We start from the raw sequence: 23332 nt of genomic DNA, 5'->3' as shown, positions 1-23332 counted from the left end.
TGAATGTGCTCACAAGTGATATTCTTTATTGGATATATATATATATATAGCATAGCCTCTGGCTGCTATTCTTCTTTTGGGCCCTCACAGTGTAAGTCCTGATAGGCACAGGCACTGTGAAGGGTTAGATTCTCTCATGAAGGCCTGGCTTGTTGTTGCAGCCTGGATACACTGGTTGTATCCAGGGGCGGGCCTAACAACAACCTGAGAGTGTCATCCTGGGGAGGATACTGAATGTGGGTCACATGCAGTTAATGTGATGCCAATCAGTATCAGACCTGCCCTGTTATGGGGCAGGGTTACAAGCCCAACCCCTGGGTATATACTGGCACTCTCCCAGAAGTCAGAGCTCTCTTCCCTCCCCCTGTGGAGTGGGTAACAGCTACTCTATGTCCCAGCAGGGGATACAGGAGGGGCTCAGGAGAGGCCTACATGGATCTAAAGCCTGGGAGGTTTCCTGTCAGGGATTAAAGAAAGCTATGACTTCTGCTATGATAGCAACAAAGATCATGGAACCACCCCTATGTGTGGATCACTGTCTGGGTCAGTAAGAAGTGTCAGCATGGACCATCCTGTTCATCTTAGGATCCTCACTGGCTGGAGGCGTTGTTAACCAGAGATGAATCAACCTGGAAACCTGCCCCACACAATCGCGGAGCACTCAGAGCCTCCTGTTCCAGCCAAACAGGTATGCTACACACCAGCAACACCAGGTAGCCTGATGATCTCACTTATGGTGGGAGAACAGGTGGAGGGAACAAATGGAGGCGCTGCTGAGATCAGCCTCTGGACAGGTTTTTGCAACAGGATAAGGATTTTGACCACAAGGACTGTGCTTAAGAACTGTGTTTGTTTGTGACTGTGCTGTTAGGACCCCTGGAGCCAAACAGGTACGCCCCGCACCAGCAACCCCAGGTAGCTGGATGATCTCACTAAGGCTGCGGCCAGGCAAGGAGCGGGCGCACTGGCGCTCGTGCGCTGCACCCTCTCGGCCGGATGATTCATGGCTGGCTAGGTGCGCGCTCGTCTGGGGGCACAGCCATGATGTCACAGAGCTGGTTCTCTCTCATTGGGCGAACCGCTCACGTGACGCGCTTGCGAGCGTAAAAATCAAATTTGCTTGCCTCTGCAAGCAGCTAAGCGCCAAGCATGCGCAGGCGCTTGCTCACGCTGGCCACACAAATTGCAGCACTGTGTTCCATCGCGGCCAGCGTGAGCGCGCCTATTCGCTCAGCGCCACCCTGGCCGACGCCTTAGGGTGGGGGAACAGGTGCTACATATATATATATATATATATATAAATATATATATATATATAGCCACTTGGTTCAGCCTCACTCTGGTCAGCCAATAGAAAGCCGAGATATAATTGTGAAATAAAATTGCAGCTGCTGGTCGGTAAACCCGCAGCCATCTTTGTTTTTCCTTCCAAGTACTGGCAAAATATCTCAGCAATCAGGGGACCCCTGGTTTATCTAGGGTACAAAAAAACCCATCTTGGATTTTGGAGGGGATTGCCGCTTTATGTATGTGTACAGTACATATACAGTACTGTAGCACTCCATTGTCATCCTGCAATGATTGAGGTGTAACGTTTCAAATGTATTTTTACAGGCTGTGCAAAATCCGGCCTAACAGTGACACCTGCTGTCTGCAAGAAAGAACTGCAGGCAGCAACATATGCAGCTATATATGAATTTATATGATTCTGTACTTTTCTGTTTGTATTTGTTATTTTTATTTCTAAAAAACGAATGAAAAACATTAAATCTGCATTAAAGATGCAATCCAAGCTAGCGATTTTTGACGTAATCGATCATTGTACATTTGTGTTTTTAAAAGAGAAATTTGTGCTTTTATTTTTTGTATTACTTTATTTTTTTTACCACAGGATTGAAGCAGGGGGTCTCCAGAGCTGAACACCATTAGAGATACATACAGGGATACTAGCAGGGATCACGTAATGGCAGAGTTTCAAAACTCCCGCGAGATACCGGCACTCCTTTCGGAGATCTGTATCTTGCAACGCAAGGAGTCCCCGGGACTGAAATTAATGAGAATCAGCTCTGGAGACACCCTACTTCCAACCTATGTTAAAAAAAAAAACAGTAAGAAAAAAAAAAAGTATGAATTGCTCCTTTCAAGACACAAATGTACAATGAGTGATTACGTGAGGACATTATACATCATTATAATGTATCCAAGGTATTAGTTACTGGGACCCGTGTTTTCCAAACCTCTCCTCGTGATCCTGCGGCCACACCAGGTTTCTGAAACAGCCAACTAACATTCTATTAGTGTGCAGAAAAAAGGGCTTTCACCTGAATGCAAGTGCATTGGTTATTCCCAAAACCTGGAGCGGCCGTGGCTACGGAGAGGTTAGGAATATACTGACAGACTAAAGTAGGGATATTGGCGCTTTCATCGTGAAGTTTAGTATACACAACGTTATTAAGGACAGTTAAAGCCAAGCAAAGATTCACGTCATTAGAACCTCCGAATGATGCAGTTATTCGAACACTGAATATTATGCATGTTCAAAGGTAGTTTAACTAAGGTTGTTCTTGTAGTTAATCATAACAAACAGTTCCGCAGTAGAAAGTTCTGACAAAGGACATTTTAATTCTGCGTGAGGAATAAAATGGCAATAATAAAAAAAAAAAAAGATGCTCTCTTACCGTTAGAATAGTCGGTGTCACAAAAGCCCAGCAGACCTTCCAGAACCGGCTTGGCTGAAATCCAATCATCATTTCTATATCTTCACAAAATCTCTCCAGGCCTGCAGTGACAAACAGAGTAGTGCTAAGCATAAAAACCAACCCAGCGCGGGCGTTCATATAGGAAGCAGCAAAGGTGGATGGGAACAGAACATATTCTGGAGAAGTAGGTCTTGGGCTGCTTTGGTGATGAATGGTGTGCATTTGTACCATCGAATCCAGTGTTTTTCAACCACGCTTAACCCTTGGGTTCCCTGGGCATCCCCTAAAGGGCTCCCTGCAATTTTCTGGTCATTTGAAAATTGTATCAAAATACAGAAGAATTTACATTACATCTGATCTCAGACGCGCTATTGGAGAGGGTTGGGGTTCCTTACAATGGATCCTATATCAGACGCGCTATTAGAGAGGGTTGTGGTTCCTTACAATGCATCTGATCTCAGACGCGCTATTAGAGAAGGTTGGGGTTCCTTACAATGCATCTGATCACAGAGTTGCAATTAGAGAGGGTTGGGGGTTCCTTACAATGGATCCTATATCAGACGCGCTATTAGAGAGGGTTGGGGTTCCTTACAATGCATCTGATCTCAGACATGCTATTAGAGAGTGTTGGGGTTCCTTACAATACATCTGATCTCAGACTCGCTATTAGAGAGGGTTGGGGTTCCTTACAATGCATCTGATCTCAGACGCGCTATTAGAGAGGGTTGGGGTTCCTTACAACGCATCTGATCTCAGGCGCGCTATTAGAGAGGGTTGGGGTTCCTTACAATGCATCTGATCTCAGACGCGCTATTAGAGAGGGTTGGGGTTCCTTACAACGCATCTGATCTCAGACGCGCTATCAGAGAAAAGAAGAAAAGATGTCCTCCGGCGCGGTGACTCAAGCACAGTTGTTGAACATAAATTGAACAAATGCAAAAGAAGATAACGATGAATCAATAAAGGTTATTAACCTATTAGAACACTTTTGATTAAATCCATACACTTACAAATTGAATGTAGTTTGTGTTCTACGAATTGGTTCCTATTTGTAGTGATAAGGGTTAAAGGGAGTCTGGATTCCGTGGAGCCTGGAGTGTGAGCAGGACCACTACTAAAAGCAGAGAGTCCGTTACCCCATGCTGGGAAGCCTTCCAGAACCGCTGCTTTTACCAAGTGCTGGCTGCAAGTGCAATACTGGTCTAACCCAGTCTCTTGTCATAAATGTATTGATCGTGATCTTGTTCTCTCTTGTTTACATTACATACTCTGGATCTAGCCTAACCTGATTAACCTCTGACACTCCAAATAGGAATTAATTCGTGGAACACAAACTACATTTAATTTGTAGAGTGTATGGATTTAATCAAGTTAATAACCTTTTTTGATACATTGTTATCTTCTTTTGCATTTATTCAATTTATGTTCAACAACTGTGCTTGAGTCACCGCTCCGGGGGACCTCTTTTCTTCTTTGCTCACATTTTGGAGGGACATGGAACTCTCTCCTGGACTCTGGCAGCTGGACTTAAGTATACTAAATTGGATTTTTTTAACTTCCTCCGTTTTATATATATATTTGTTGTATTTACACTATTTTTGTAATTTAATATTAATAGGTTAGTGTTTAGCGCTACTGTTCTTTTCCTTACGCTATTAGAGAGGGTTGGGGTTCCTTACAATGCATCTGATCTCGGGCGCGCTATTAGAGAGGGTTGGGGTTCCTTACAATGCATCTGATCTCAGACGAGCTATTAGAGAGGGTTGGGGTTCCTTACAATGCATCTGATCTCAGACGCGCTATTAGAGAAGGTTGGGGTTCCTTACAATGCATCTGATCTCAGACGCGCTATTAGAGAGGATTGGGGTTCCTTACAATGCATCTGATCTCAGACGCGCTATTAGAGAGGGTGGGAGTTCCTTACAATGCATCTGATCTCAGACGCGCTATTAGAGAAGGTTGGGGTTCCTTACAATGCATCTGATCACAGAGTTGCTATTAGAAAGGGTTGGGGGTTCCTCTGAATTTGACTTAGGGTTCCTTAACCAAACAAAAGTTGGAAACCACTGTTCTAATCAGTTCTGTACCATGAGGCTTGACTCGAAGTAGTACCAAGTGTAAAAAAACAAAACCTTCCCTGCCAGAGACGACACAAACATAGAGCTAACATGCAGTTGTAACAATGTGATTGTGCGAGAGAGTATTATTCTGGTTGCGCATTGTACGCAAGTTGCAAAGAGGACACAATTAGGTCTTGGTTGGTATGTAGGTGAAAACGTGACAATTGTCTGTGGGCAACCTTCTTAGCTTGACTGTAATACTTAAAATAGTCCTTAGTGGGTCAGATCAAAGATCCTCCTAAAAATGCTAATCCTCTCGGACGGGACCAATATAGCATTCTCTGAAAGCGTAGAAGGCTACAAAAGGCAAGGTGCGGGTCGATCGAACCCGATCAACCAACTTTTAGATGTTACGGGTTGTTAAATGTGTGTGATGATTACAGGCATCCCCCGCATTAACGTACGCAATGGGACTGGAGCATGTATGTAAAGCGAAAATGTACTTAAAGTGAAGCACCACCTTTTTTCCACTTATTGATGCATGTACTGTACGGCAATCGTCATATACGTGCATAACTGATGTAAATAACGCATTTGTAACCAGCTCTATAGTCTCCCCGCTTGCGCACAGCTTCGGTACAGGTAGGGAGCCGGTATTGCTGTTCGGGACGTGATGACAGGCGCATGCGTGAGCTGCTGTTTGCCTATTGGGTGATATGTCCTTACTCGTGAGTGTACTTAAAGTGAGTGTCCTTAAACTGGGGTATGTCTGTATGTACACGGTCTACAAATGGCCTAGTGATATGTATGTGCCCCTTTCAGTGTTTGAAATATAAAATAGTCCTTAGTATTCACTACTAGTAAACAAGCATGAATTAGTTTACATGTCAAAAAAAGGTGGAAGAACGTAACAGTTCCACCTGGTGGTAAAACCTTAGACTGCATCTCAGCAGCTTGCAGTCCTGAGTCCTGTTCATCTCCCTTTCCACGCCTGACTTAGCAAAGGATAGGAATTTAATACGCATTCCAGCGGTGGCATCCTCTGTAACACTGTGGCATATCACTTGAAACCCCATTGCTGTTAGTGATGTCAGCAATTCAATGGCAAATTTCCCACAGCTTCTACCTTGTGAAACTGACAAAGACCCTTAGGCTAAGGCCAGAGTGGGCGCGCGCGTCAGAGCGCATGGCTGCGTGCCCTTCGCCCGAGCAATTTCTGGACTTCTGATTGCTCGAGACGGGGAGGCATGGTGGGGGCAATGGCGCGGGTACGGCCATGACATCACGCGGCAGGTTCGCCCTCATTGGCTGACGTGGCCATCGCTCGGCCACCGCGCCAAAATACACATTTCTTGTCTTTTTGAAAATGTAGTTGCGTCATCACGCTTTGTGCATGCGCGTGCACACGCAGACTATGGCCGGCCCCCACAGAGGGCCGTCTTTTGTTTGCGCCGCGCACGGCATAGCGATCACTGTGGACAAGGTCTTATTCATGCTTCCCAACGATGGAGGAGAGATCAGCACCATTTAAATGAATGGGACAAAGACCTTCTCCAGCAGAGGGAAGCCACTTCAGGGCATGTTGAAGAGGCCTTAGTCTTCAGCCCAGATACACAAAAGGGTGCTAAGTATTAGCTCGCCTTTACACCCATTCATACTGTATGAATGAGCGTAGCACCCTTTTGTGTATCTGGGCCTTAATGAATGAAATATGTCTTGGTAATTCTAAAGAACAAAGTTAGACCAGACTAAAAATATAAAGAAGTAAGTATCATATACAAAAATAATTGTAAAAATAATGAAAGGTGCAACCAATCGGTAGGAAATAGTTCAAAATGGCCTAAAAACCAACAGACACCATACAAGTCAAGTCGTGCACTCTAAATAATTTTTTATTAATGTACAAAAAACAATATTTCGGTCCAAGTATCCTTCATCAGGGTGTAAAATCTGAGTAGGAAAAAATCTATTTGTGCACTTCCAATCATTAGGGTGACCATATTTGCCCAAAACTAGGACAAATGTCACGCTTGCGAACGGCGAGCGCTAACTGCGTATACGTGAGAGCGCTTCCCGACCGTGCATGTGCGATCGGTATTTGCCGGTTGCTAAAGCACATGTGCGATCAAGGCTTGCCGTACGCGCATGCCACCAGCAGCCGGAAAAGCACTGTCGGCAAACGCTCTTCGCGCTGCATGCACAGTCGGCGTTCACCAAGGGGATCCAAAAACCGGGACAGAGCCCTAAAAAACGGCTCTGTCCGGCTAAACCAGGACATCTGGTCACCCTAACTATTATTGAAGGCGTCCGATGTACAGAAGGACATGTGACTTCACAACTGGAAGTCGTGGGTGGCACAAGGCAGAAACTGGCGTTATTAGTGATCATCTAACCATCTCACCCTCTACGTAGGGCCCGTTGCTAGGTAACCAAATTACACTACAAGCGCCTAGACCACGGCTGAGAATGAAAGGCAAAGCAGCATGTGCTGGAATCAGAACGTATCCAACAGTATAAACAATGAACAGTACATATAATCACAATAAACTGTAACTACCCATAGTAATACGTATGAGACCAGTCATTATGGCTGAAGGACCAGGCAGCAACGTTGTAACGGGACGCAATATAGACAGAGAATAAAAATAAAACACACTGTATATAATAACCAAAGATATAAATACATGTGTATGTGTGTGTGTATGTGTATGTATGTGTATGTGTGTGTGTATATATATATATATATATATATATATATATATATATATATTACAATAAATTCAAAACAAGCATTTCCCAATAAAAGCATTTGCTGTCCCTGTATTTATTTGTACCCTAAAGGGGCACAGATTAATATATTAGCACTCAATGTGCAATCACAAATATATATATATATATACAGTGTTCACACACACATGTATTTATATCTTATACGATGACAACTTAATTATGTATACAGTATATATAATTAAGTTGTCATCGTAACATAAATGTAGTAATAGATTACTGCAAAGTCAGAAATAAAGTAAAAATAGAATTATAATTATAAATAAAGAGATGGATACACCTAAATTACAAAGTCTCATCAAGTATCAACGAGCAGGTAAAAAGGAACCATAGTATAAATTATAGTTACGTTCCCGTGGGGTGACCGTTCCAAGGGCATAAAGTATTCTCGTTGCAGTAACTGTAACATTCTCCCACCCACATACTGGTGAGAAATTTGATATATACGTGCTCGTATCACCTGTGATAGTACCCGTGTCATTTAAGCCCTTAATTTAAGAGCCCTCGGGGTTTGCTTTATATCAGTAAGGGCACTAGGACACTTAAGAGATGCTTCTCTGAATATAAATCTAATGCCACTACAGAAGGTTGAACTAACCACGTTGATCCAACGTTGTAAATTGCATCAGCACAATGCTTCAGCTCTGTGCACGGGTTGGGGATAGGGGCAATAGTATGTTCCACGGGACAGGAACAATAGTATGTTCCACCAGTTTCGCAGGGCAGGGATAGGGACAATAGTATGTTACACGGGGCAGGGACAATAATATGTTCTACCAGTTTTGCTAGGCAGGAACAGAGACAATAGTATGTTCCAACAGTTTTGCTAGGCAGGAACAGAGACAATAGTATGTTCCACCAGTTTTGCTGGGCAGGAACAGAGACAATAGTATGTTCCACCAGTTTTGCTGGGCAGGAACAGAGACAATAGTATGTTCCAACAGTTTTGCTAGGCAGGGACAGGGACAATAGTATGTTCCACCAGTTTTGCTGGGCAGGAACAGAGACAATAGTATGTTACACGGGGCAGGGACAATAGTATGTTCCACCAGTTTTGCTGGGCAGGAACAGAGACAATAGTATGTTCCACCAGTTTCGCGGGGCAGGAACAGGGACAATAGTATGTTCCACGGGACAGGAACAATAGTTACTTCCACGGGGCAGTGACAGGGACAATAAATTATTGCAACGAGAATACTTTTGGATTTATACCCTTGATATAGTTACCCCTAGGGGACATAAAAATAATTTGTACTATGGTTCCTTTTTACCTGCTCGTTGATATTTGATAAGACTTTTGTTGTTTGCGAATATCCTTCTCTTTATTTATAATTAATATTCTATTTGATTTATTTTTGACTTGCAGTAATCTATTGTGACATGTATGTTAGGATGACAACTGAATTTTCTTTATATATATATATATATAAATAAAAGGGAGAGGGAGTGGCTCAGTGAGTAAAGACTGACTGGCATTGAGAGTTTGAAGCAGGGGAACCTGGTTCAATACCCGGTGTCGGCTCCCTGTGACCTTGGGCAAGTCACTTTATCTCCCTGTGCCTCAGGCTGCACAAGCAGCTTTCAGACTATTGGTATAGCCATGGCTGGTCCAGACTATCTTTCTGCCTTCCTGTCTTGTAAGTTCTGATAGCTATAGACAGTGACAGGCTACCCTGTGTGGTTTACTCCCCCCATCCCCCCACCCATCACGCAGCCTCCCTGAGTGGCAGAAGAGGAGGCGACACTGGGTCTGTGTTGCAGTCAATCATGGTGCTGACCCTGTGCCCTCCCCTATTTGCATTAGGGAGGACGCATTCCAAATGATATGGTCAGTCTGAGTTGGAGTCCTTCCCTTCTGGGGCTGAGGAGCTCAAGATCTGTGCATAGCACAAGCCCTGAAAATTATCTGCTGGCCTGCACCATCCAGGAGTCTGGAACCCATTCTCCACAAGGATGCAAACGCTGTAATACCACCTGCAGTGGCTGCCCCAAATAAATATCCTTTTTATATACTTCTGGCTAAATCACAGTCTATTGGATAGAAGTATAGGAGAAAAGACTGTCATGATAGGAACTGCCTGCAGCACTCTGTAGAGCCTACTGTGACTGGAGGCGCTGTCCCCAATGAAACAAACCTGAGGATCACCTAAAGCCTGTCCTGTTCCCCACAACATCGCGGAAACTAATCACTCCCGGACCATCACAGGTAACCAGCACCACAAGGACCTGTAGCCTAGGCAAGATCTCCCGGGGAGGGGGTTGTGGGAGCTGTGCTACAATTGGAGGTGCTGCTGAGATGCAGTAACAGGGCAGGCTTTTAAGGACAGTGCAGCTGACAGCAAAAAGAGGCCGGGCCAGGTCCCTGATGCTCTACCAGGGACCCTGGGCACCCATCCGCGTTAAGGAAGGGAGTAACCACTCTCTGAGGCGACACCAGGAAGGGGGTTGCCTAGACCCTTACCGAAGGAAAGACTGTGTTGGGGCGTACCCTGACGGCATGTTACCAGGGAGCGTGAAGACCCTTCATCAAGTTCAAGACAGGGACGGGCCCTTTCAGTTGTAGCTGGAAACCCTGTGTACATGTGCACAATGAACTGTGCTAGTTGGGGCAAACCTGAGGGTATGATACCAGGGAGCGTGTACCCTTCATCTCAAACAGACCAGTGGTTGGGGCGCACCCTGACGGGAAATCCAGGGAGCATGTACCCTTTAAGCTGCTAACCAAGCAAATACTGGGGCCAGGACTCCTTTCAGTTGTTGCTGGGGACTCTGGGTACCTTGGAATGTGCTCATGGGGGTGCACCCTGTTGGAAAGCATCCAGGGAGCATGAACCTCACATCTTGTTCAAGATAGGGATGGGCCCCTTTCAGTTGGAGCTGGGGGACCCTGTGCAACTTTATTGCTATGGACTGTTCTGTACTACAATGTGAGAAATGGGCCCCTGATGCGTCACCAGGGACCCCTGTGTACCTTTATCCCAGTTGACTCAGCAGTGTACTCCAAAATGGAGTCTACCACGTGTACTGCGCAACCAAGATGGCGTTCCTGCCGAAAACACAGGACCGCATGGGTTTTGCAAAAGCCAGCTGCACGTTTTGCAAAACAGTTGCATCCTGTTCGGCGGCAAAAGCTGACACCGCCCATCGCTGTGACTGGCTGAGCCAGAGCCTGGTCACTCCTTGGTCCGCCCAGTCCTACTCTGTGTTTCACCTGGGGGAGGGGCAATACACCAAGAACCAATCCAGGACTCTGTCTCTGCTATGGGAGGAGTTCATCACAACCTGCTGGACTTTAGTTCTGCGGAGCTGTGAGAGAGAGAAGAGCTGCCTTGCTTAGCTGCCATTCCAACTCATCTACCTCTTTCAAAACCATGTCGGAGCTAGAGATGACCAATTATTATTTGCCAGGAGGCTACCTGGTGGTCACCATCTATGGTCAGCACCACTTGCGGTGTGTGTGTCACAACTGTCGGCTTCCAGGGGGTGACGCCAGCCTTACCGCGCGGTGCCAGCACTGCCGGGCCCTGCACATGTGGCCTGCCAGCCTTGTACCACCCTCCGCTGTATTTCAACCGATTGACCGGGCCTCTGCACCAGCTGATGCGACCCCTGCGGTCTGTCCTATACCTGTGCCCCTGTCGGCCTACTGTCGCGGGATGTGGCTCGCGGCAACCTGTATCTCGCCGGGCCATCTGTGGGCCCGTGGGCCTCGATATCTGTTTCACCATGCCCCAGCGTTCCTGTGGCTGAGACGACGCCCGTGGTCCAAGACCCGATGGTTCCAGGACTGGAACCGGTGTCGGTATGTATGGAGGGTGAGTCGACTGCTCGCGAGGATGGCTTTATCTGATGACATCGTCAAGATGGCGGCTGCAGCACCAGAATCAGGACTGCCTGGGGTGAGTGCCAGAAAGTACATCCCTGCCCCACCACAGACCCCGCTCCGTGGAAGAGGTCATCGGACCCGTAGATCATTCAACACTGCCCCCGTACCATCCCCTAGGGGTCGTGGCCAACCCAAAGGTACGCTTACTGGACTGGTCATGGACGTTGATAGGCCCAGTTCACCGGCCCCGTTGCTCATGCCCTGTCAATAGCCCCTGCACATAGCCCGACACCATCATATGGGAGTAAGGGTAAGCCTAACCCAGTACGCTATGTCCAGGACCATCCTAGGCCTCGACCCTTGGCCCCTAGTTCCATTGTTTCGGCCCATGTCAACCCTGTTCAGGACACTGCTGTTTCTGTCCCCAGTGCTTCTGTTAGCACGATAGCCACTAGTTCTGACCCTGCTGACCCTATCTGGGTGTTAACCAAGTTCCCAAGTGATAATCTGTCCCCTGGCGTGAGACTGGATCTCAGAGACTGGGGTTTTGGTGGTCAGATGATGACTGCAGTACTACATTTATATAGCACCATCCATATACAAAGCGCTTTACATCAGTAACACACGTGACATAATAATAGGAGACATCATAGGAATAAGTGCTACGGACATAAAGGTAAAATTTAGGGAAAGGAGTCCCTGCCCCGAAGAACTTACATTCCATGTGTTACAGGCATGTAAAGTGATAGGGGGAGCTGAGGTTTTTCTCTGCAAATACGTAATGCAACTTTAACCTTCAGGTTTAGAAATAAGCTCTTTGTAGAATGTCCTGGGAAAACGGCCTGACCCTTCCCTGTGCTGCTAACACGCGTGTGCTGCGATGCTTGTTCATGCACCTTGTGGGAACACTAAACAGGGAATCATGCAGTCTTTAACACAAGTGTAGCTCGTTAAACTAAAATAGCTGCTATTTAAGATGCAAACTGTTATTTACCATACTTAGAAAGGCTTCCAGATGGGAGCGAGCATCAGACTGCATGATGTCTGTATTAGAATCAAGGAACAATCTTTACCTCTTTCGTGCCGGATAGATTTGGAATGTGTCCCTTGCGCAGCGGAGGGCAGAATAGATTGTGCATCTTTTAACCCCTTCACTGCCAGATTCCCAGCAGTGCATTTAGGAGCAATTTGTTACTGGCCCCTGTAGCAAGCGAAGGGAATAACCTCTTCCTTTTTGCTGAAAGCTACATGTTCCATTGATAGAAACCCTCCCGGAATAATTGTTTCCAATGTAACATTAGTACTCTTTCTTAAGGGGATTAAAATCTTTAAAGGCTGAAAGAAAGAGAGCAATGTGCTCAGGGGACATTTTATGGGTGAGTACTTTTATATCAGATGTCTGGAGTGTTATCCCCTTTATATTATTATCTGCGTTAAACAGTGTGCCTTGTCTACATAATTTAATTCTCCAGGGTAAAATACTATAAGCCACTGCCAGGTGTAATCATGACATGGCATTGGCAAATCATGAATGCAGAAATACCTGGGGATTGTTCTGAGCATGCGCAGAGGAAGTATAGCAGCAGTATCTATTGCTCTGCAACTTCTTGTTCAATTACCAGTATGCAGAACTGTCACTAGACTAACACAAAGGCAGGAATTTCACGCTGGAACTCACCGGGGTTTCAAAGAAACCAATTATACATATTCGCACTGTGAAATACAATTATACAATCTCAGCCTTTCCTACAAATAGGATGTTTTGTGAGTGCCCTCTAGTGGCTGAGGGCTGGTGCCACATCGGTATTATGCACGTTCCTTGGTTTACAATAACCGTGTGACCTCATTGGTCTGATTTTATCCATTGAGGCCTTTTTAAGAGGATTGTGTTGCTTCCATTAAACTGGGACTCCATGTTTCCACAATTAATGTTGCCCAAACTATTACTGCCTATTTTGTACTGGTGCTTTAAGCGCTAGCGGTGGTTATATACCAACGTATTGTGCCGAGTCAAAAAGTTATTCTAAATATCTTCTATCAGAAAACACTCAACTGATGGCAAATACCTTCTACTTCCTAACACTGCGTCTTTCCTTGTGTGGACCAGAAAAGAAGAGTAATGAGAAGAGGAAGCCAATAAGAAGATCGTTTGTAGCCCAACGTGCATGTTGCCTTAACAGACTCTCAGTATTAAGACTTAGGGCAGACTTGATTGCTTACCATACAAATATGAAATCCCAACCAGCTCGAAAATTGCAATGATAACAAGGGAATAAGAAGCAGCATAGTTGTCCACCAGCTGCAACATGTAAATTCCACCCTGATGGAGACAGAGTAGTTAGTAAGAAAACAGAACAATGTTTTATTGCGTATCAAACACTTCTTGAGAAAAGGTTAACTATTCAGATTAATACCACTTGTGAGCACATTCACCTGTCTCAGGCAGGTCACAGGTCACCAAACACGCTTTGGCGTAGGTTCCTTTCTAATGGGCCAGTTGGTGAGATTGCGACCTACTGTATATGGCCTTATGCTTTGCTGACTCCAGGTCAAAACTTAGAGCTGCTTTATTATGAAACTAAGTAGCAAACATTAAATAAATCACCCGTAGAACAGTTTGAAAGACTAAGTGCTTGTTGGTGGTCAAAAACGTTGCTGGAACAATATGGAGATGATACCAAGATAGGTAACATAATAATAACATAATAATAATAATAATATAAAATATATAATAATAACAATAACAACATAATAATAATAATATAATAATAATAAAATAACAGCATAATAATATCATATAATATATAATAATAATAAAATAATAATATATAATAATAATAATGATAATAACAACATAATAGGTAACATGCAGCTCCTACTTACCTGGGTAATCATTGGAAATCCCATAATGAAAAAGGAAATACAGCACACAAGGGTAAACAGTGGCTTGTGCGTGCGCAGGTACTTTGGAAACTCATCAGAGACAGACGTCACTATTGTTTCAATCGTGGCAAACTGAGGATGTTGAAAAGTCATACAGAGCAACAGGTCAATATCACGTGGAGCTTTGAAGAAGCCCCTTAAACAGCTCTGCCACTCTGGCACCGTAACATTGTGCATTGCACTTTACATTTCCCCTCTTTGTCTTTATAGGTTGTATACTACAATACAATACAAGATGTTGAAAAGTTGAGTAGCAAATGTAGTCACTTGTAGTTAAAGTGCTGCATTATTTACTAGTAGCACGTCTGCATTCTCTAGGTGATAATATGCAGAAGATTTTCTACTGTAGCAAATAATGCTAAATAGGAGTAGTGATTGCAGAGTTTCAGATCCTATCCCAGAATGGTGATTAAAATGAAGGCATTATAAATAAAGTCCAAGCTAATGAACTTGTTAAAACTGAAATTTGCACTGGTTCTTACTGTCAAGTAAGAGGCAGCCGTAAAAGCCAGCCAAACTGCACTTAATGCTCAAATTATCAGCAGTTACATATATCAAACAGTCACAGCCGAGGCACAGGCTTTAATTATATAAGGCTAGTAATGGCAGTATGCACAGTGCAGTACATAGGATGTACAGGCATAATGAATCACTGCCATTAGTTCGCCATCCTAGTTGTGGAACCCAAAGCACAAGGAGGAAGACAAGCGTCCCACGGCATATAACGTCGCCAAATGAGCGAAACATGGCGCGTGTGTCCTGTTAATAGTCTCATCACTAAATGAATCTAGCAATTAGCATATTAAATGAAATTGCTGTGCACATTGACTCAATGCTCAGCGAATCGCTGGCGAACTCTGACTCAGCCGCGGCTTCTCTTGTGGCCCGAGGTCGGAGACATTATTCGTAAGGTTCGCGCGCCTCTAGTTCTTGGCAACAATAGCTATGAGAAATAACCCGTTTACCATTGTGTCTAGTCCAAGTGTTAGAAGCATCAGAAAGAAAATGATGGACCAGAAAGGAGAAAGAGGAAGTCTGGTCAAAGCTTCGGGGTAGACCACAAAAGCAATGCCGGGACCTGAAAAACAAGCGTAAAGTGATGATTGGACACCCGTGTTACCATACAGGTTGGACGACCTGGAAATAAAATGGAACCTTCAACCCTGCCTCTGCCTGACTGGTACAACTGGTTGCCAAGTAATTACTGGCTGGTGTTACTGGCTTCTCTGAAGGGTTAAAAGGACCAATCCGAGACGGTTTTTATTTATTTATTAACACAGGATGGAAGTAGGGGTCTCTGGAGCTGAACCCCGTTAATTTCAGCTTCGTGGACCCTCTGATTCCCGAGATACAGACCTCCAAAGGGGATGCCGGTATCTCGGCAAAGTTTCAAGCTCCCGCGTCACGTGGGCCAAAAGGAAGCCGCACCTGATGACATCACGGCTTCCTATTGGCCCGCAGGGTGCGGAAGCTAAGAAACCCCGTACTTACGTGAACCCTACTAGTGCAAGCGGAGCGGATACCGGCACTGCCTACAGAGGTAGGTATCTCTGGAAGCAGGGGGTCCCCAGAGCTGAAATTGATGGGGTTCAGCTCTGAAGACCCCCTGCTTCATTCCTATGGTAAAAAAAAAAAATTAATTGACAAAAAAAACGTGCGCTTGGATTACCACTTTAATAGACAGAAGACACAAACTATACACACGTTTTAGATGTATATAGTTCATTTTCCTGCTTCAGGGGCCTCTGATCTGCTGTGCATGTGCAGTTGCTACCTTAAGTGTCCCCAGGGTTGCCACCTCTCCCGGTTTAACCCGGAGACTCCAAGTTTTGGGTACTTACCTCCGGGTTTAGCCCGCCAATCTCCGGGTGGCGGCGCGTCGTCTACGTGACGTCATGACGCTACACAGCATCACGTTACCTTGGCAACGTGGTGACGTCAAGTATTGTCCCATTGCCGTGGCAACGCGGCATCATTTGACGCCGCGCTGCCATGTTCACTGCAGTTGGAGGGGGAATTGCAGCAGGATGCCTGGGAGCCGCCGCCGCCGCCCACCGCCAAGTAAGGGAATAAAAAAAAACTTCTCCGGGTCGGCCATCAGTTGAAGGTGTCAACCCTGAGTGTCACCAATAGAGGGAGCTCTTTACCTAGTTCCCAGCAGAACACGTGTTCTTTTTAATTGTGCCTCTTCAAAAGGACATCTCTTCAGCTGACAAATAATAACATCAAAGAAGTTTACAACAGGAGGTATTTTGTTTGCTCTGGGATCAGCAAGAGCACTGGTGTTTTTATAGCACAGGGGTGCTCAACTCCAGTCCTCAAGACCCCCCCAGACAGGCCAGGTTTTAAGGATATCTCCGATTCAGCACAGGTGGCTCAATCTTCGACTGAGCCACTGATTGACCCACCTGTTCCAAAGCTGGGATATCCTTAAAACCTGATCTGTTTGGGTATTGGGGGGTGGGAGGGGGTGTTTGAGGACTGGAGTCCCATCTCTAGCGCACGCATGCAATTATTAGAACTGTGCGTCCAAGACGGCAATTTACATACGAGCATTCTTCAGGACAAAAGTCTATCAGCACCAACAACTACATAGATACATAAAAAAATGATATCTGTTTTTGGGGGATTTTTTTTTTTTTTTAGCAGTGATAACGCTGGTTTGAGTTATTTCTTTTTCCAAATATTTTTTTCTATTTTTATGAATTTTTAAATAGTCTCTAATCAATGTCATTTGGATTTTTTTCCCTGCTATTTTTGACATGTTGGAATAATTGATCATTTCCGAATATTTGCTTGTACAAATTAGGAATGAGGAATGAATGACTTTGCGACTTTTCCCCAACACTGGGCAATATAATAGGCTAATCTACCAGATGCAGTTCTGACCTTTCATCACCAGAGGGAGCTCCATTCACTAGCAGGAAATGCATTGAGTAAAGCTGTTGAGAGGAAATAATGGCATACAATAGTGGTTTAAAACATGAGATCCATATAACCCTGGTGTTCCAGAGCATTGGTGCTCAACTCCAGTCCCCAAGACCCCCCAACAGTCTTCCACCGAGCCACTGATTGAGCCACCTGAGTTGAAGCAGGGATATCCTGAAAACCTGACCAGTTGGGGGGTCTTGAGGACTTGAGTTGAGCACCCCTGTTCTAGAGGAAGTTACTAAGGGTAGCATCTGATTGTTTTCCTTCTCAGGAGGGCTCAGCGATTTTTTTGGCCATATTCTTTAATTGACTCTCATGTGTTCCAGATCACTCTATAAAGTGGAGAAAAAGTTTTGCAAGACACTCTTAAGTTCATCATATGGTCACCAAAAAATAGACCAATATATTGGTTCTAGGTTGTGAGATATATATAATGTTCTCAGCCACCTAACATATTAAAGATGAATAGTTATTGTACCTTGATCTGCAACTTTTTCAATGTGTACTTTGCGTTCATTTGCCATGAAGCCTATGACGGAAAAGATGACAAATCCCGCGAAGATACTCGTAGCACTATTGGTACATGTCACAATAAGTGTGTCCCTGTGGGAATGAAAGAAATATAGGAGTATAGTGTTCATTCTACATACGTACAGTTCATGATATACAAACAAAGAGGCACCTCATATAGTCCTGACCCAATCATTAAGAACGTCTGTTTGTCTGACTACTTATTTGTATGTAGTGTGCTCATACACTCTGGCACCCTACCTACTGAAGGTAAAAGACTCAAAGCAGAGACAGACCTTGGGCCAGTACAGAATGAGTGACCACAGCCTGGAAATAGAAACAGGCAGACACAGACAGAACTGGAAGCCCACGGAGATGAGACTGTCCCAGCGATATGAGCTAGGAGAGATAGAAGATGAAACTCACTTCCTGCTGCGTTGCACACAATACTCTGAAGTGAGGAGTGCCCACCTGGAGAAACTCACTGCTCTTAACCAGAACTTTAATAATATAGAAGAGAACCAAAAAATAGCGATCCTCCTGGTAGAAGATGACACCACAGCAGAACTGGCTGCACACTATATCAGCACCTGTCACAGGCTGAGAGACGTCCACTAACCCCCACATCCCTGTGTGTAACGGTTACCCAGGTACTATGTAACCATTATACCCTACCCCCTGTTATTCATGTACTGTGTAACCATTATACCCTACCCCCTGTTATTCATGTACTGTGTAACCATTATACCCTACCCGCTGTTATTCATGCTTTAGCAATACTTAAAGCTGCAGTTCAGTCAATATCCTGCATCTGTGGTTTTTTTAATAAATCAGTTCTGTAGTAAGAAAAAATACTTTAAGCATTTTCTGTTTTAAAAAAACAACAACTTTGAAAGGCCAATTTTCTTGTATTCTATTTTAACAAGCATGTTTGTTCCTATAGCAACCATTTACATTCCCCAGATCTAAAGATGTCGCCAAACTTTGCCGATCAATAGACGGAGAACGAATTGACTGGCAGCTATGCAGTTCTTTAGGTAAGTACAGATTGCCCACATGAAACTATTGAAGTAAGAAAAAAAAAACCTAAAAAAAACGAGAGCTTGAACTGCAGCTTTAAATGTTCGTTCGTCATGCCAATAAAGCTTATTTTATTTGATTTGTGTTCTGTCTTATAAAAGCTCGTTTAATGGCAAAATAAATGATTTGTGATAGTTGCTTTTGTTGGGAGGAATTTGTATGCGCTGTTGCATCCTAAATCAATCTAGTGTTCAAAGTTTGAAGAACAAAAGAATTTCTATATGCTAAAATATAGCAATGTCATGAGCAGATAAAGTGGAAATGTGTGACTTTTTGTTCAAAGAAAAGTAGTATCTTACATGGTTGTAAAAGTTATTGCAACAAACATGTACAGCACATGTACATAATATTAATGTTCTATATTTGTGGACAATGGATTTGTATGAAGAACTCTCATATTGGTGCATTAAAAGGTTTTACCATCTGTAGGGAATCCAATATCTCTTGGATCCAAAACAATCACTGGAACTTGATACTGTCTCGTAGCTCATCCGGCAGTAGAATCTACATATGACCACATACATTTGTTGATGCCATTGTGGAAATTGTTGGTTGGGGGAAGACTGAAGAGGTGGTGATACTTGTCAATGACTTTATTGACAAGTATACATGGATTGCTTGGTCTCGTCAGCCCATAGGTGTCCTTCTATTCCATTAAAACTATGCATAGGTGTTGTTGCACATGAGTTTTTGACATGATGTTCAGAAGTTGAAAAGGAAGATATGAGGTCTACAACAATTCCATGTACACCATCTACACACATTGGCACATTGGTTCATTGAATCCATCACAAACTGCAATGAATGTTGGTTTTTTTTCAAGTCCAATGCACAGTCTAATAGCTCATAATGTCACCTGTACTAACCTGTAGAGATTATTGTGAAACTTGTTGTAGGAGGAGAGGGTAATAAGTCCTCCCCAAGCAGCAGACAAAGAGAAGAAAATCTGAGTAGCAGCATCTTTCCAAACCTGCAACATTATACAAAAGAGTATTTCTTTCATCGTATAAGCATCTAGTCCCCAAACCAACATGAAAAGAAGACCCAATCATGTTGACCTGAGATCCACTTTTGTGGTTCACTTTGCACATGGATTCTGCTGCGAACCATGGAACTTGTAGAAGTATCGAGGGCGCATTATACACGGCCGAGGTGGCAAATATATACTACAAGGATTCTGGATACCTTCACCCTATTTAAGGTCGAAAGGCAACAAAGGGAATGACTATTTGATGCCGCCCAACACACTGCAGCTTTCAAAGCATCAACAAGAAGGAATTAAGCAGCTGCTGATAACTAATAGCAATAATGTGAATACTATTAAAGGTAATATTACAATAAATATTAATGATACACATTTAACCCCTTCACTGCCAGAGGGGCCAGTAACACACTGCTCTGGGTGTTATTATATTGCATCACCCCTTTTGGCATGGAAGGGGTTAAAGGGCCATCACCTATTTTATGCAATTCGGGTAACAAGCTGCATTCCTATATATATATATATATATATAGATATATTACATACAAAGTGTAAGCATAGGTCAACAGTGCATTTTAACATCTGTGCACTTTATTTAGTATTAATATTAAACGCCACACTCATTAAATGGTACCAACTTATAAGGCACCTCACTTGAGTGGCTAGTAAGGTGCCTTATGACGTAGCACTGCTTAGTAAACCTGGCCCTTGGTATAATGGATGCTTAGTAGTGTAAGAGTGAGCCCACCATGGCATCCTTCAGCTTCTCCCATTTGGGTGTGATGAAGTACCAGATCCCATCCCCGGCCCCTGGCAGAGTAACTCCTCGGATGAGAAGGATGATGAGTACCACATAGGGGAAGGTGGCAGTGAAATACACAACCTAAGGAGGAAAGGCAGAGCAGAGTTAGTTTCCGTTGAGCGACACTGCCAAGGAGAGAAAAGCAAACACTGGGTCAACATCACAAAGAACAGACATTAGACATGGATTTCTGAGACATTAAAGATTGGAGGCTCCCTCCCGGGTGTATTACGTGGCACTGGCCACGTGTACTCTTCTGCTTGTGCTATTAAAAAGAACCACCAGCCGAATAAACTGGTGGGTTCATTTATCAGTGTACAGTAAATAAAAATACCACTGGTGAGCACATTCACATGTCTCAGACAGGTCTGCAACCCTGCCTTTCCCCATGATCTCTTAGCATTCAGTGCTTCCACTGCAGCCAGGGATTCTGGGTAATGACATGCAAATGGTCACACAGTGTCACCTTTCAGTGTGTACTAATTCTTGTATTCTAATGCAGGCTTCTTTTTTTTTTAATCAACCATAAGCTGGTTGCAAATCCTTTTCTATGGATAACGGGGCATTTAATTTGTGTCACACTTTTACTCTTAACAATTATTCAGTAGAAGGTAAAACAAAAGTGACAGATTTTGCGGGTTTTAAGTACTATGTCTATGCCAGCGGTGCTCAAACGCAGTCCTCGAGAGCGACTAACAGGTTACGTTTTAAGGATATCCCTGCGTCAGCACAGGTGGCTCAATCAAAATGACAGCTACGGATTGAGCCACCTGGGCTGAAGAATGTCTCCAGGACTTAGTTTGAGGCCCCCCACCCTGTTCTATATATGGATTGACCTCTCCGTCACAGAGAAGCCCTGAGGACAGAGGGAGGAACGCAAGTTGCGTTATGGTTCTGCGAGGGCACCTGGAATAGAACAGACATTACGACAATCACAGAAACTCACAGCGACTATGTGCACAAAGCAAAGTCATCACACAAGGCACAGGTTTTACTGGACATGACACAGAAACACCAATGGAAACCTATACTACTGTACATCCCATTTACGGGTCATGTGAAGGGAATCTGCCGGGTTAAATGTTCTACTTCAGATTTGAAGTTATGGTGTGGAGAAGGACTTCCATAGATGCTATCCGGGTCTTACAAAGTACATTAGGGTGGAGGGGGGGGGGGGGGGGGTTGGGTGTATAAGGGGCATTGTGACATTGAATTGGCACAAAGTGTCAGTTTTCTATTTGCCAAGAAGTCTATGATTGGCTGATGGAAAAACTGTGCTGTCATGATCAATACAGATAAAGTCCCAAATAAAGTTTGTCTGCTGAAGCTTGTGTACTAGTGCTGCACTCGGTAGATGTTTAAGGGGGCTTTTGAATTAGCAATGCCACCCCAAACTACTCCCTATGGTTTCAGACTGCACTTCACTGTTGATTTATCTCGAGACTTTAGAGTGCCAGCTCTTGAGACACTGGACAATAGACCAGCCCCAAGAAGACTGCACTGGCTTTAAATTCCACTTTGAATCCCAATATAATATCAAGTGACTCATTATATGTCCCTGCAAAATTAAACTGTAACGTTCTCGCCCCCCTAAATTCTATGCACACCACTGCATACATTTATTGTGCTGCATTGGGCACGTTACTTTATTTACCATTCCCTTCCTTAACAAAATGTACATGATTAATTCTGCGGGGCACGGATTATGTAAAATTGGACAATGATGTGCAGAATTAGTGCTTTCTAAAAATACATTCTTATTTGATATATTTAAGGGATAAGGTCTCTGCTGCAGAAGGGTGGCTTGTTATATGGAGTGTAAGAGGGTAGTCTGGGTTGTTGTGTTGTGGGGGGAGGGGGGGAATATACATATGTACAGCCTTTCCTTTCAGACTAACCATGCTTTGTAGAATAACATTCCAGTAACTAACATGGCTTCATTCCAAAGCAGCCAGAAAGCACCTGAAAAATGTGGAAAGTGAATCTCTTTAAATACACACTGAACAGCCAGCAGTTTGGTTTCACAATCTCTGGGCACAGTGGCGGTCATTTACAAAGTAAATGGAGTGACAACAAATGAATTTCATGGTTTTGCTGCATTTGTTTATCAAGCGCATTTGGGGCAGAGTTGTAGTTCTGCCACTAAACGTTATGGCGACTTTTGCTACCATCGAATTATTATTTTTGACTCTAAGACCCCTCAGTCTGTTTCTGTGACTACTTTTACTTTGTTCAATGACTCAGCCTATTCACTACAGAGACATTTTTCAAATGCATCCACAATTATCCTAAAAAAAAATGTTTTATTAATACAGTGATATCCCATTATCTCAAAATGGCCTTCCTCTTCATTCAGTGCAAAGCTCTGTCATCATTAATCGGACACATCAGCAATTGTTGAATGACTGGTCATTGTTTGCCTCGTTACTGGTCAATACAAATTGCTGTTCAATGCAGTTGACTCTTCTGGCACTGAAAGGGTCATTGTTAAAGTAACTAAAGTTAGTCATTTGAAATTTAGTCTACAATGAACTTCCCGACTTTCTGTAAAGATTGTATCCAAACAGAGATCTGTTTTGCGGATTATGGTAAAAAGACAATGCAACAGATTGATCTTGGGCAGGAAAATACCAACTACTTTATGGTACCCTGCAATGTCTATTACATTAACACATAGCTTTACTATATACAAGTTAGGCAAAGAAGGCTGGG

At 43.9% G+C, this 23332-nt stretch overlaps 1 protein-coding gene across 1 annotated transcript in view; it reads right to left on the bottom strand.

Annotated features, from left to right (window-relative positions):
* Positions 1-23332, bottom strand: part of SLC6A5 (solute carrier family 6 member 5) — a 48005-nt gene that overhangs the window by 6479 nt on the left and 18194 nt on the right. The window contains exons 7-13 of the mRNA XM_075566640.1: positions 20567-20701; positions 19703-19806; positions 17725-17849; positions 15281-15393; positions 14256-14387; positions 13593-13692; positions 2679-2779 (exon numbers count right to left, since the gene is read on the bottom strand). Coding sequence (XP_075422755.1) covers positions 2679-2779; positions 13593-13692; positions 14256-14387; positions 15281-15393; positions 17725-17849; positions 19703-19806; positions 20567-20701 — 810 coding nt within the window. The remainder of the gene's footprint in view (positions 1-2678; positions 2780-13592; positions 13693-14255; positions 14388-15280; positions 15394-17724; positions 17850-19702; positions 19807-20566; positions 20702-23332) is intronic.

The sequence above is a fragment of the Ascaphus truei genome, chromosome 12 (assembly GCF_040206685.1).
Source record: "Ascaphus truei isolate aAscTru1 chromosome 12, aAscTru1.hap1, whole genome shotgun sequence".
Lineage (NCBI taxonomy): Eukaryota > Metazoa > Chordata > Amphibia > Anura > Ascaphidae > Ascaphus > Ascaphus truei.
Note: the sequence above shows the minus strand (reverse complement) of the source record. Positions and strands in the feature narration are given on the sequence as shown.